The sequence below is a fragment of the Lissotriton helveticus genome, chromosome 7 (assembly GCF_964261635.1).
Source record: "Lissotriton helveticus chromosome 7, aLisHel1.1, whole genome shotgun sequence".
In the NCBI taxonomy this organism is placed as follows: domain Eukaryota; kingdom Metazoa; phylum Chordata; class Amphibia; order Caudata; family Salamandridae; genus Lissotriton; species Lissotriton helveticus.
This window is the reverse complement of record NC_136068.1, coordinates 171,924,853-171,939,028: the sequence shown is the minus strand read 5'-3', so window position 1 is coordinate 171,939,028 and position 14,176 is coordinate 171,924,853. Positions and strand designations below refer to the sequence as shown.

Below are 14,176 nucleotides of genomic sequence, written 5' to 3'. Positions count from 1 at the left end.
TGCAAATCAGTCTGACCCTGTGCCTCATGGGAACAGTCCAGCCCGAACTGCCAAGCCATGCCTTTCCTGGACCGGAAACAAGCTTCCGAGGACCGGTTTCTGGCATTACAGCCGTTTTCAGCCCGGCTTGCTTGAATCCAGTGGCAAAGTGAGCAAGGGACTCACGTCTGAGCATACCCTGCCACACTTATGGCGGCCAAAAGCGGTACAAAAGGGGGTGGTAATGGACGGAGCATCTGAACCAATCAAACACTCGCACCCAGTCAAAAGATCTGGGTTTAATCCATCACCGTTCTTTAGCCCACTCTGCCACCCCAGTTCAGACATGGCTATATGCTAATCAGTCTGACCCTGTGCCTCATGGGAACAGTCCAGCCCGAACTGCCAAGCCATGCCTTTCCTGGACCGGAAACAAGCTTCCGAGGACCGGTTTCTGGCATTACAGCCGTCTTCAGCCCGGCTTGCTTGAATCCAGTGGCAAAGTGAGCAAGGGACTCACGTCTGAGCATACCCTGCCACACTTATGGCGGCCAAAAGCGGTACAAAAGGGGGTGGTAAGGGACGGAGCATCTGAACCAATCAAACACTCGCACCCAGTCAAAAGATCTGGGTTTAATCCATCACCGTTCTTTAGCCCACTCTGCCACCCCAGTTCAGACATGGCTATATGCAAATCAGTCTGACCCTGTGCCTCATGGGAACAGTCCAGCCTGAACTGCCAAGCCATGCCTTTCCTGGACCGGAAACAAGCTTCCAAGGACCGGTTTCTGGCATTACAGCCGTCTTCAGCCCGGCTTGCTTGAATCCAGTGGCAAAGTGAGCAAGGGACTATGTGTGGGAGGGTATACTCAGACGTGAGTCCCTTGCTCATTGCACCACCAGGATTCAAGCAAGCCGGGCCGAAGAAGGCTGTGATGCCAGAAACCGGTCCCCGGAAGCTTGTTTCCTTCCCAGTATAAGAATTGGCTTGGTAGTTTGGTTTGCCCTGTTCCCATCATGCACTGGGACAGGAACAGACTAATTTGCATATAGCCAGGTTCTGAGCTGGGATGGTGCAGTGAGCTAAAAAACGGTGATGGATTAAAACCATGATCTATTGACTTGGTAAGAGTATTCTGCATCATTCAGAAACTGTCCATCACCACCCCCCTTTTCCAAAATCGGTTTTATCCACACTATGTGTGGGAAGGTATACTCAGACATGAGTCCCTTGCTCATTGCACCATCAGGATTCAAGCAAGCCGGGCCGAAGAAGGCTGTGATGCCAGAAACCGGTCCCCGGAAGCTTGTTTCCTTCCCAGTATAAGAATTGGCTTGATAGTTTGGTTTGCCCTGTTCCCATCATGCACTGGAACAGGAACAGACTAATTTGCATATAGCCAGGTTCTGAGCTGGGATGGTGCAGTGAGCTAAAAAACGGTGATGGATTAAAACCATGATCTATTGACTTGGTAAGAGTATTCTGCATCATTCAGAAACTCTGTCCATCACCACCCCCCTTTTCCAAAATCCCTATAAACAAGACCGGTTTTGCGAAAAATGTAGGGACATCCACAAATATAATAACGATGGCAATGCTCTTTGATTAGGCTGAAAAGACAAGGAGCTCCCTGCATTTGTGCTTTATTGATTATAAATTTCAAAAACAACAGTTGATGGACAGAATGCAGAACAATGTCATACATTCACCCCAGTACAGAGATCTGGGCCTAAATCCATCGTTTTTTTGCACTCCACTCCACCCCAGTTCAGACATGGCCATATGCAAATCAGCCTTGACCCTGTGCCTCACGGGAACAGTCCAGCCCGAACTGCCAAGCCATGTCTTTCCTGGACCGGAATCAAGCATCCTAGGACCGGTTTCTGGCTATCAGCCGTCTTCAGCCAGGATAGCTTGACTCCAGTGGTGTGGAGAGCCTGGGACTCACGTCTGAGCATACCCATCCCACTCGGGGTGACAAATGCAAAAACAACAGTTGATGGACAGAATGCAGAACAATGTCATACATTCACCCCACCCTTTTGTACCGCTTTGTTCACCATAAGTTGGCAGGGTATACTCAGACGTGAGTCCCTTGCTCACTTTGCCACTGGATTCAAGCAAGCCTGGCTGAAAACGGCTGGAATGCCAGAAACCGGTCCTAGGAAGCTTGATTCCGGTACAGGAAAGGCATGGCTTGGCAGTTCGGGCTGGACTGTTCCCACGAGGCACAGGGTCAGACTGATTTGCATATGGCCATGTCTGAACTGAGGTGGCAGAGTGGGCTAAAGAACGGTGATGGATTAAACCCAGATCTCTTGACTGGGTGTGAGTGTTTGATTGGTTCAGATGCTCCGTCCATCACCACCCCCTTTTGTACCGCTTTGTTTGCCATAAGTTGGCAGGGTTTGCTCAGACGTGAGTCCCTTGCTCACTTTGCCACTGGATTCAAGCAAGCCTGGCTGAAGACGGCTGGAATGCCAGAAACCGGTCCTAGGAAGCTTGATTCCGGTCCAGGGAAGGCATGGCTAGGCAGTTCGGGCTGGACTGTTCCCATGAGGCACAGGGTCAGACTGATTTGCATATGGCCATGTCGAACTGGGGTGGCAGAGTGGGCTAAAGAACGGTGATGGATTAAACCCAGATCTCTTGACTGGGTGTGAGTGTTTGATTGGTTCAGATGCTCCGTCCATCACCACCCCCTTTTGTACCGCTTTATTGATTATAAAGCAGCCTTTGATCACGTAAATTGAAACAGACTGCGGTCCAAACTGCATAGCTGGGGGCTCCCTCAGTCCCTTCTAAACCTGCTGATAAACCTGCATATCAACACCTGGGTCCAGATTAAGCTGGGTGACGGAACACATCTGTCAGGATTGATTCCAACAGACAAAGGGCTTAAACAAGGTTGCGTTTTGGCACCTACACTTTTCAACCTGGTCATAGCTGATCTTGTACCGATATTAAACTCCTGTAACTCGCATGCTCCAAAACTGGGAGACATCTCATTGCCATGTCTCCTATAGGCGGACGACATAGTCCTGATTAGTCAAACAAGAGTAGGCCTTCAACATCTTATAAACGCTACACAGGACTATTCAAAAGTAAATGGTCTAACGATAAATCTTGACAAAACAAAAACCATTACAGTCAGTAAAAATAGGGAAAAACCTACAGCATGGTTCTGGGGTAACACCCGAATAGAGAGCATCATGGAATATAAATACCTGGGCGTAAAGATAGACAAAGGCGGTCAATTCCTTGCGCAGAGAAACAGCATCAGGCATAAAGGCATTGCCCTGGCAATCTCCCTAAAAACTCTGAATTCCAAACTAACCGGTCTGTCGATTCTGCCAATAACTGAGGTGATCCGTGCAAAGTTACTGCCAACAATTACTTACGGAAGTGAAGCCCAGAAAGGAAGAGACACCAAACTTCTGGACTTCACAGTAACAACTACGTATAGGATTATATTTGGGCTGCCTAAATACACCTCTCTATCTCAAATTAGGCTTGAATTCGGCATACAGAAGCAATCTATTGCGAGACATGGGCAGGGCATACATTGTAGCGTGGGACAAAATACGAAAAGCCGCTCCAGGGTCACTAAATGCACTGTTATGGAAAGAGATAAACTGATACACTACCTCACCCGCAGCGAGATATCTCAAAGATGAATTACACAAATTGGGACTAAACCAACTGTGGGAAATAACCACTAGTACCGGTGTACTTAAGAAACTAGCTTGGAAAACAGTCAAACACCTTTCATGGATGGAGGAAAAAGCCTCACTCGCAGAAAGGTCTCACGGGTGGATGACTTTGACTACCTACTGTGAGCAAGCAGCTCAGAAGTACTTTGACCTGGGTTATGCCAAGTATACAAAAATTAGTTTTATGAAGTTTAGACTTGGCCTGCTACCCTGTACTCAGCATTTCCCACCCTGGCTAAAGGAGAAGGTGGACCCTAGGTGCCGCTTATGCGGGTCAACATCAGAAGATCTGCTGCACCTACTATTCTCCTGCAAACAATTCTCACAAGAACAGAAACAATTGCTGAAAGTTAAATTCAACCAATGTGGAATTCGAACTAGGAGGCAGGCTGTCCTGGCTTGCTTTGCACAAAGTGATCCTCAACTAAACTGTGCCTTGGTAAAATGTTTGACGGCATGTGAAAAGAAAATGCCGTAAATCTAATTATTGGCAGATAATTAACTCATTATATTCATTTTTGCATATATAAACAACTAACAAACCAAGAAACTATCGTGGACAAACAAATGTGACATGCACTGCTGATCATAACGCGCCTAAAAACTGGACTTGCAACATTTGAATAATTATAGTACAGTCTTATTAACAGAATTTTAACGGTTCTAGAACTAAGGAGCTTTTATATGTTAAAATTGTTCTGTAATAAAATATTTTTGTATTGCAAGGGTTTTAACGAACTATGCAAATAAAATAAACTTAAACTTGAACTTGAACAGTGGCCCTGCTCATACCTCCGACTAGGTCCAAAAGTGCTTGTTAGACCTGGCACCTTGGCGTTAGTTTCCCTTCCACTTTTTGCTGATGTGCCTCAGATGTTTTTGCTGGTGTCCGCTGCTCAGGGCACTGTGCCACGGCCAACCCGTGCCGCAGTGCAAGGGCTCCCTACTGTAAAGTGTATATGTGATTGATGTCCATGATTGGTTCATTGTATTTACTGTCAGTCCCCAGTAAAGTGCACCAGGAGTGCCAGGGCTTGTAAATACCAATACTGCTAGTGGGCCTGCAGCGCTGGTTGCGCCACCCACAGAAGCAGCCCTTTAAAATGTGTCTAGGGTCTGCCACTGCAGAACCTGCGTGCAGTCTGGTACTGTCATGCTGGCTGGGCAAGTGCACCCACTTGCCAGCCCCTAACCCTTCCCTTAACTTCATATTAGTCACCCCTATGGTAGGCCCAAGGGCAGGGTGCATTATAAGTGTAAGGTTGGACATGCTCTGATGAGTGTGGCATGTCCTAATAGTGAATTACAGCCAAATTCGTTTTTCACTATTGTAAGGCTACCTGTTCCCTTTAGGCCAGATGGGCTGCTGGAATTATTACACTCTATAATCCCAGCAGGCTCAGGGAACACGGTAGAAAATAATGTTTAGTATGCCTGAACTCAGAATAATAAAATACTTCTTTTAGTAAAGTTTATTTTAATATCCTGTGTTTGCAAATGCTACTTTTAGAAAGTTAGCATTTGCTTGCCTAACCATTTCAGCCCGCCTCTGCTAGGATGTGTATCTGACTGTCTGGGTTGTGTGAGTGACAGGGCTGGGGGGATGACAGGTGGTGAATGCAAGGATTACACCTTAGTGGAAGGTAGGAGTGCCCTGGACTCTTAATCAGGCTGTGCTCTCCCACCACAATGCTGGCTCCGCCCCCCTGGGGAGCGACTGATGACTCAGCCTGCACCTGGCCCAGGAAGGGCGAAGCACTGTCAACAAGGTACTCCTGGCAGCCCCTGTCCCCACAATGCTGGCTCCGCCCCCCTGGGGAGCTCTGATGTGCCTGCCCTCACACTGAAAGCAGAAGCCAGAAGTACACCCAACAAGTGCTCAGAGGCTGAAAGCAGTTATGCAAAGGCCCCCCGGCCTGTGAGAACAAAGAAAACTCTGTATAAAAGTAGGAGCCCTGCTCCTTGTAAATCAGAATCCTGTTTCCCACAAAGAACCTCTGCATGAATAGAAGGAGAAGAAGACGCTGGAAGGACTGGCCTGCCGCTTGCCTTGCTGAGGAATGAGAGGAGAAGACTTTTCTAAAAGACTTTGCTGACTTGTGCTTGAAACTTTTCTCCAAGGGCTTGATTGAGCTTGCCCCCTGATCTGGACCCCAGGACTAGTGGGTCCTTGGTGCTTTTGTTCGTCCTGACATTCGAGCCGTGTGTGCATCCCGCTGGAACCAGACTGCGCCCCTCATCGCCCCTCCTAGGGCTGTGGCACTCGGGAGCTTGCCTGCCTTTGTCCCTGTGAGAGCCTCGCTCCGACCGGAGTCGCTCTCTGCCCCCGGGCTAGGCCTCCTGCTCCTCTGCCCCTTGCCTGCTACTGGAAGCGCGCTGAAGCGCTCTCCCCCCTCCCGCTAGAATTCGTCTGCCGATCGCGATCCACGCTGGGTCGACAGCTGCACAGGCCGTGCCCTGTGACCCCGCTTTGCGATCCCCGAGGCTCGTCAGGCCGCGCCGCCCCCGCTGAGGAGACCCCCGCACCGTCGTGCCAAGGGTCGCGGGCCGCGCTTGCCTGACTGCACCCACCCGCTGGCGTCAAGATTAAAAAGTGCCCCCAATCGCCGGAGTTGCACTAGCCTGTGCCGACTCTCGCTTAAGTGACTGAAGATTGATTCTTGCATTGGGCTCGAGGCCCGCAACTTGTTCTTTCCCCGTAATCCAGAACCGCTGTGCGGTCCGTCTACACTCCCCGTTTGGGACCCTGAGCTCCCCCTGACTGCCGCGCTGTCCCCAGAGCCCTCCCGCACCGCCGAGCCGGCCCGCAACTGACTCTGTCCCCGAGCCGAGGGGAAGAGCCGTTCACGGCGCAGGCGTGCTCACGCCCGATGCGTGAGCCGCGGTAGAGTCTCCGTCAATTTCACTGCGGAGAACGAACAGAGCGCTGCGAAGCGCACAGAAGGCCTAGGACTGGCCCAAGGTCCCTAGAACCGGCACAGGAAGCAAGAGTAAAGTAACTTGACCTAAGAGAACTATAAAAGAAGTGGTTTAATAAGTAAACCCCCATTTGAACTTGGACTTAAAAGAGAAGCTTGCCTATTTACAATCTGTGGTCAAGAGAAACAACGAGCCTTGGCAAAGGCAAACAGACACGGTGCACATGGAAGCCGTTCTGGTTGGCTGTAGTGGGATTGCAGTCTCCCAACTTGCAGGGAAGATTGGTCAGGCCTCTGGAGATCCAAACAACTACCACTTTTTTTGTAGAGCTGGGAGGTGTCCGTGTAACGCAGGATTCACAAGTCGGTCAGTCGGTCATCGTCGAGGTGCCTGCGGTTGAAGGTGAGTGACTCCTTCACACTGAGGGAGATTCGTTCTTGCTATCGTGATGCATGCAGAGTCGAGGGGCACTCAGGAGGATTCACCGCCACGGAGGTTGCAGAACTTGGCAGAGCATGGAGACGAAGTTGCGGTAGGAGACTTCCTACCAGAAGAAGCCTTTGTCTTGTTCCTGGTTCAGTCCAGTTCATTGTCCACCCTCATGCATAGAGTATGCACCCTGCCTGTGGGCTGACAGGCCTACCTTAGGGGTGACATATAGGTTTTAAGTGCAGTGCCTGGGATATAAGGAAACCCTTATATCAGAAGTGAAAGGTGCATGCACCATTTCACGCAAGCTGCAATGGCAGACCTGAAGAGACAGTTTGCATGGGCTTCCCTTGGGTGGCATGATACATGCTGCAGCCCATGGGGGACACCTGGTGTACCAATGCCCTAGGTACCTTAGTACCATATACTAGGGACTTACAGGGGTACATCAATATACCAATTGTGTGGGTGTACAATGTACTTACCAATGAATAGAGGTGAGAGAGCACAGACACTAGGGTCCTGAGTACCAGGATCCCAGTGCACTACAGTCAAAACACACTGACACCAGGCAAAAGGTAGGGGTAACTATGCCAGAAAGATCCTATTTTCCTACATGGGGCAAGGTCCAAGGCAGCACCAACATGTCACCTTGGGTGGCCCTGGCGAGGCTGGGTGCAGAGATGCTTTTCAGTGTCGGGTGCCCAGTGTTATCCTATGGTATCGGTCTGGTTGAAAAGAGGCTGCAGGTTTGGACTGGGAGACCAGTCTGGCTGAACCAAAAGGAGGCCTCAGGTCTTGCAATACTCTGGGACGTGGCAACACCTTTGTTCCTCTTCTCCACGGGCAAGGGGCAACAGGTGCAGAGGTGCTTTGAGGCATCGGGTTTTCATCACCAGCGACGCTCGCGGTAACGGTGGCAGCACACATAGGCTGAGGGCGGTATTGAGGGTCCCCTCCTGGCAGACCCATGGTGGGCTTCTCTGGAGGACCATGCTGGCACCATTGCCCACTTCAAGCCGGGCTTGGAGCGATGGGTGGAGTGGTACTGGCCTGTGTCAGATTTACACAAGACCAGGAGTCCTCACAGTTCTTTCTGTGGTATGTGCAGGACAAAAGCTCTGCTGCTCCATTGGAGTTCCTAGGTGTTTGTAAAAGTGCTGGCAGTCCTCACAGGCTCTTGCAGGCACAGCAGCTTGCAAGGGGAGTGGAATTTGGTGAAACTGTCGTGAAACTGTCGTGAATTGACGAACATGGCAACAGGGTTGACACCAAGTCAGATGCTTTTTCCGTAGTTCTTGCTTTTCGCTTCTCTTCAGTCCTTCTTCTTTTGGGTCGGCAGGAATTGATTTCCTGGTGCCAGGGGCTCCCCTTAATACTAGATTTAGGTGCATTAGGGGATGTAGGGCAGTCATCAATGAGCTAAGGACCCTTGGGGTCACCATGTCCCCTATATGACCACTTCTTGTGGGAAGTAGGCATAACCCTGTTCCAAAGTTCCTAAGTTTGCCATCATAAAGATTGCAGACTCTGAAATTTTGTATTCACTTCAGGTAGCCCATCTTAGGAGAGAAACTAGCTTGACGGTGAACTCACCTGTCTGACTACTAATATTCTTGCCTGCCCAGGCACCAAATGGGCCTTGGACAGGGAGTGGGGGGCATCCTCTTCTGTGAGGGAAGCCAGATTTGCATACCGAGGGCAGTGGGCTCTTTGAAGCCCCCTTGCCTTAGAATGCTAATTTGCAGGTCATCCTGTGGGGTGGGATTGGATGTAAACACACTCTGACCAAGCAAGCTTTATTTTTGACTACCTGAGAGCAAATTCCTTCACCCATGGAAGTCAGAAACTCATATCTGGTGGCAGGCTGGCTAGCACACTAGCAGGGGTTAGAACTTCAGGGGGCACCTCTAAGGTGGCCTCTGTGTGCATGTATTAAAAAATCCAGCACTGGCATCAGTGTGGGCTTATTCATACGAGGTGTTTAATACCAACACCTTTGGTTTCAGTGAAGCCATTGTGTAGCTGTGGAACTCATTTTTGAACAGTGCCCTGCCCATGTATTTTATAATGGCTTCCCTGATCACTTGTACTTGTAGTAATTTGACGGACCAGCACAGGGACATATCTGCTCATGCAGATATGTCCACACATGTAGTAAAGTGCGTTAAAGTGTGTTAGGGCTGTGCAGTGTTTGCTTGGTGCCATGTTGTGTTTTCACTTTTGTCTGCACCAAGACAAGGAGCCTGCCGTAGCAGTTTGCATGAGGGTCTCCTAGGGTGGCACAATTCCGGCTGCAGCCCTTAGGAACCATCTTTATCTTCCTTGCCCTAGGTACTTGGGGTACCATTTACAAGGAACTTACAGGGAGTGCTAAAGTTATTGCCAATTGGGGAAATAATTGTATGTTATTGGGAAAGAGATTTAGCACTGGGGACCTGGTTAGCAGGAACCCAGTGCACTTTCAGTCAAAATTGCATTTACCAGGCAAAAAGAGGGGGTGACCATGTAAAAAAGAGGCACTTTCCTACAGATAAGAACTGGAACAGAGTTGGAGGTACCAAGAAGGGGGAGAAAAGTAAAAGGGGCAAGCGATAGGAGACACGGACGGGGAATAGAATGGTGTACAAACCTCTCCTATTACAGGAAAAATAACTAACCGTTTGTTACTCCTTGACTATGCTTCTACCTTCTTAAATGATCAAATAAAACAATAGGAGAACATAGAATTGCAACAAACATTTCTGTTATAAGTTTATCAGACAGGGAACTGCACAGTGACATAATTTTTGTATTGAAAAATAGTTCTGGGAATCAACCATGCTAGATTTGTGTAAATACATTAAAAATAGATATGTACAAGTTTGTGCATAAATTAAAACTGAATACACTTTTTATAGACAAAAAAATTAAGCCATGATATGAATCAACAGTCAAAGTTGCAAGTGTAATGCCTTTCTAGCCTGTTTTTGCATACTTTACCCATTACTGTTCATCACAGAATGTGAAAAAGGCTCTTCCAAGATAACAAAATGTTTATCTGAGTAGGATACAGACAGCAGATGTATTCAAGAGAGTTGGCTTGAGTTCAAATAAAAATGTATATCAGACTTTCTGTCAGGTAATGGCATTGAAGTATTCCATCAATCAGAAATTAGGGACCTGGATATATATGAGCATTAAAGGAAGGCGACGCATACACCATCAGCAAAGTGTAACCTAGTTCATGGAGGAAGGCATGCCATGTTCACCTTTCAGAAAGGTAAGACCATTAAAATTCATGAAGCAGACAAAGGAGGAAACATTGTAATCATGAATACAACCTATTATAATGATATTTTCACTCAATTGAACAATACGGAATGCTACAAAATGTTGGACAATAATCACAAATAAGTAATATTATTAATATTTGACTTAAGAATTAGCATGACAGGCTACATAGCTGATGAAACATATCGGTGTTTGAACGTTTTCAGGCTTGATTTCCAAGCATTTATACATTACCTATGATGTACAAGTAGGCACCATTTTTATCTAGACCTGCCTATCAACACTGCTACTAAAATAATCTCAGAATAATTTTTTCCTACAAACATATGTTATCAGCAGTCCTTCATATACCACTGCCTCTCAACATATCCTGAACATTCTAAGTGATAAAGGTTGGGCTGACAATATGACAAGGCATAAGGTGTAATGTACCACTTTCAGATGCTCATGGAAAACAGAATGATGAATACTGCAGAATTTATACAGAATTATTAATTATCCCTGTACACTCTATTTAAATTGTGTATAATAACAACAAAATACACTTTTATGGTGTAGGATCACATCAATTAATGTTTGTTTTTAAATATAAAAGTATAACTTGACAACTCAAATTATGTAATCAATTCATTTTATTGGCTGCTGAAATAATGAAAAATGTTTTATTCTTTTAAAGAGTGTTAGGGTTATCCCACCTGTCAACATTACTTTGTCTCTATTTCCAATTGGAAAGCAATCCGAAAAATACACTCCAGGAATACAAATATTGAATCCAAAGCTTTTGTAAATCTAAAGGCAGTGCTTTTTTTAAAAAATGTAAATGTTGTAAAATACCATATAAGTGAATCTTTGAGAAGGGTATTTGGGCATCCCACACGTATTGACAACATTCTTAACAGGTTCAAGGAACTTTTAATATTGGAACAAAATGGCTATTTACAAGGTATCTTCAGAAGCTGGCAATTTTAATTAAAAAGATGTTCTATTCATTTGCAACTTACTTCAAATGGACGGACACATACACTTTACATTACAATGAGGCCCTCTGTGAAAACCAGAGCCACTCTTTGTTCGTATTCATACACAGAGGTAAGATCTTCAATGCAGTTAAATCAATCTCTTGGTCCCTTGTTATAGAGGTCTTCCATGCCTTCATTGTTGCAACTCTTACAAAATAAAACCTTCTTTCTTTTCATTTGATTTTTATTTACACATTGTTTCTTTCTATATTTCGGTTTTGTATGGTTGTCAAAGTTGGAATTTATGTGCTTTTCGCTGTTTGGGATTTTTAATCAAAGACTGTATAGAAAGCACCATCAGAGTTCTTGCTGTGAAATCCTTGAAGATTGTTAGTGGTGATGTCTTGAAGTACAATGCTTTGTGAAGCAAGTGAGGTATAATCCAATGCAAAAGCAGGTGTTACAGTGGACCTTTTAGAAAGAGATGTCTACTCAAAGTTAGTCCAAAATATTCACTGTGTCTATTTCAATTACTTTAACAGTGCAAACATTCTATCTACTCCACGTTCAAAGTTCATTCAGGCTGTGTTTAGACCTCTTTCTTATGTCCTACATATTTTCATCTGGTTTGTACAAAGATTCAAGTTCTAGCCAGTGTATCTCTTTATTGAGGTCCAGAGGTTGATGATTAGCCCTCCCATCCTTCCCAAAGTTGGCCTCTGTCAAGGGAGATAAACACATGAGTAAAGATTACGATGTATTCATCACCACTTTGCTAAAAAACATTAAGACATCACCAAGCACCTATAGCTAGATTTATCGGTCACAGAATACTAATTCAGTTCCCACGGGGCTAAACATAGATATCTGCACTTACAAAGTTCATAAATCTTTAAGAAGGGTAATTTAAAATAAATTTTGGTTCAAATAATAGAGATATTATACATGCATAATGTTATAATGTATATTTTGATATACAAGTAAAATCCCAGATTAACACTATTCCAAATAAAAAGTACCCATCTGGCATGTTACATTGCATTTTATAATAACCGCTTAAAGAAGTATTTTCTACATGGACTCAGTAAAATAAAGAACATGATATGGAATGAAAATGTAAGAGAAATTTACATGGTTTATGAGTGTGAAAGAAATCCAAAATGACTATTTAGGGCATGAATATTGTGTTGTACTCCACCTTTGCGCCCATATTACCGCATTCCATCCTTTATCTGCCCTCAATTTACATCACTGAGGAGATTACATTGTCTGATATGTATGTAAGAGATCATACTTATAATTGGGACTGCATCTTCTCTCGGCAGCAGATGTTGTAATTTTGATCACCATAATGTGCATTAATGTGTATTATCTACTTATGATGATAATATTGTTAAATCAAATTTTCATTAGTGGAGATAAGAGCTAATTAGAAACCAATAAATGCAAAAATATTAGGATGAATCATTCAAGCTACATCAGATTTCCTTTGGAACAGGTGGGAATGGAAGCCTGTGGGTGTATCTTAATTATTTGGTGTAGGTGCTGAAATAAGGAGTCCAGTGGAAAAGGTCCTAGGTTAGGATTCTCGGACCCTGATTAATATCTTCATAAGATATGTGAAAGGCTGGAGATCTTCTTGCTTTTGATAAGCGTCTGAAGGAACTGACTGATGTTAACACGAATGCAAGGCAATTTGAAGCTATTTGTGAACTAAATTACAATAATATTTTCACTAACTTACTTCATTTTACTTTTCGGACCAGTGTGTAAGAGATTTATTATGACAAACCTTATATTTCAATTAGGAATACCATTACTAGGATTTTATATTGTCAGTTTTTTTTGTATCTAGAAATAAACACAATGTTACGCATAATGTAATAGAAAAGTGTGAACAATAAATGCAGGTTGCCTTAGTAAGATATTTAATGAAAATGTTCTGTTAAAGTATATTTAAATTTCTACTGTTGTCAACTGTGGTTGACATGCAGCATTAACAATTAGTAATTTTTCATCAGGAAACAAATTGGCTATGCTATAGTGTCATACTCTGAAAAATGAAAAAAATGGAAATGACGTAAGCGATTCTCTGACATATAAAATATGCTTTGAGAATTGGATAAAGCATGTACTTCCTTATGCTGAAAAAGAAGATTTGGGTATGCTGCTTGGAAAAGTTGTTTTACTGACTAACTGTGGTTGAACAATTTCAGTCTGGACACATAGATTATATAAAATATAGCTGGTATGAGTAGAAAGGAATGGAAGTCTAAAGGCTATGTTATGGGTAGGTTCCTACTAAGTTAAATGTCTGAAAAATGTGCGGTGCATCCACAATTGTCACACTAAATATTTCATGGCTGTGTTCAAAACTCTTTGTATACACTTATTGGTTACATATACTATACCTTCCTGGAGGCATCACATAATTAATACTAGGTTACTATTTCCAGAATTCTGATTTTTCACTAGGCAAAGTAAGAAATATTGTACAGAAGGGAACTAATCCATTTAATTTGACAAAATTAATTTGGTGAAAACAGGCATAGAACTAGCAGATGGACATAATTAAGTAGTAAATGTTTAAAATTTGTGCTAACCACTATGCCCTCTACCATCACATGAACATTGAAATGTTGATGTGACATATTCAAGTGCTTAAGAGGATATTACCATAAAATTCTCAAAGAATAATTTCCTTTGTAAGTGACATTGTCAACAGAGAGAATGTTTCTCTGCTGGCAGCACTAACTCCGCCATAGAAATAGTATGAAATATGTAAACCCTCATGTTAAGAATCTAGAAGAAGAACTTCAACTTATGGAGGAAATTACATTGTACATTATTTAAGTGGACTATAAGACACCACCCTTTGCTAAATCAGTCTGCTTGTGTTGCCT

At 44.4% G+C, this 14,176-nt stretch overlaps 1 protein-coding gene across 4 annotated transcripts in view; it reads right to left on the bottom strand.

Annotated features, from left to right (window-relative positions):
* Positions 1-10,928: 10,928 nt before the first annotated feature.
* The window catches only part of SULF2 (sulfatase 2), a 461,118-nt gene continuing 457,870 nt past the window's right edge, over positions 10,929-14,176 (bottom strand). For all 4 annotated transcript variants that reach the window (XM_078651864.1, XM_078651862.1, XM_078651861.1 and 1 more), the window contains one exon: positions 10,929-11,992. In XM_078651864.1, coding sequence (XP_078507990.1) covers positions 11,962-11,992 — 31 coding nt within the window. In that variant the 3' untranslated portion in view covers positions 10,929-11,961. The remainder of the gene's footprint in view (positions 11,993-14,176) is intronic.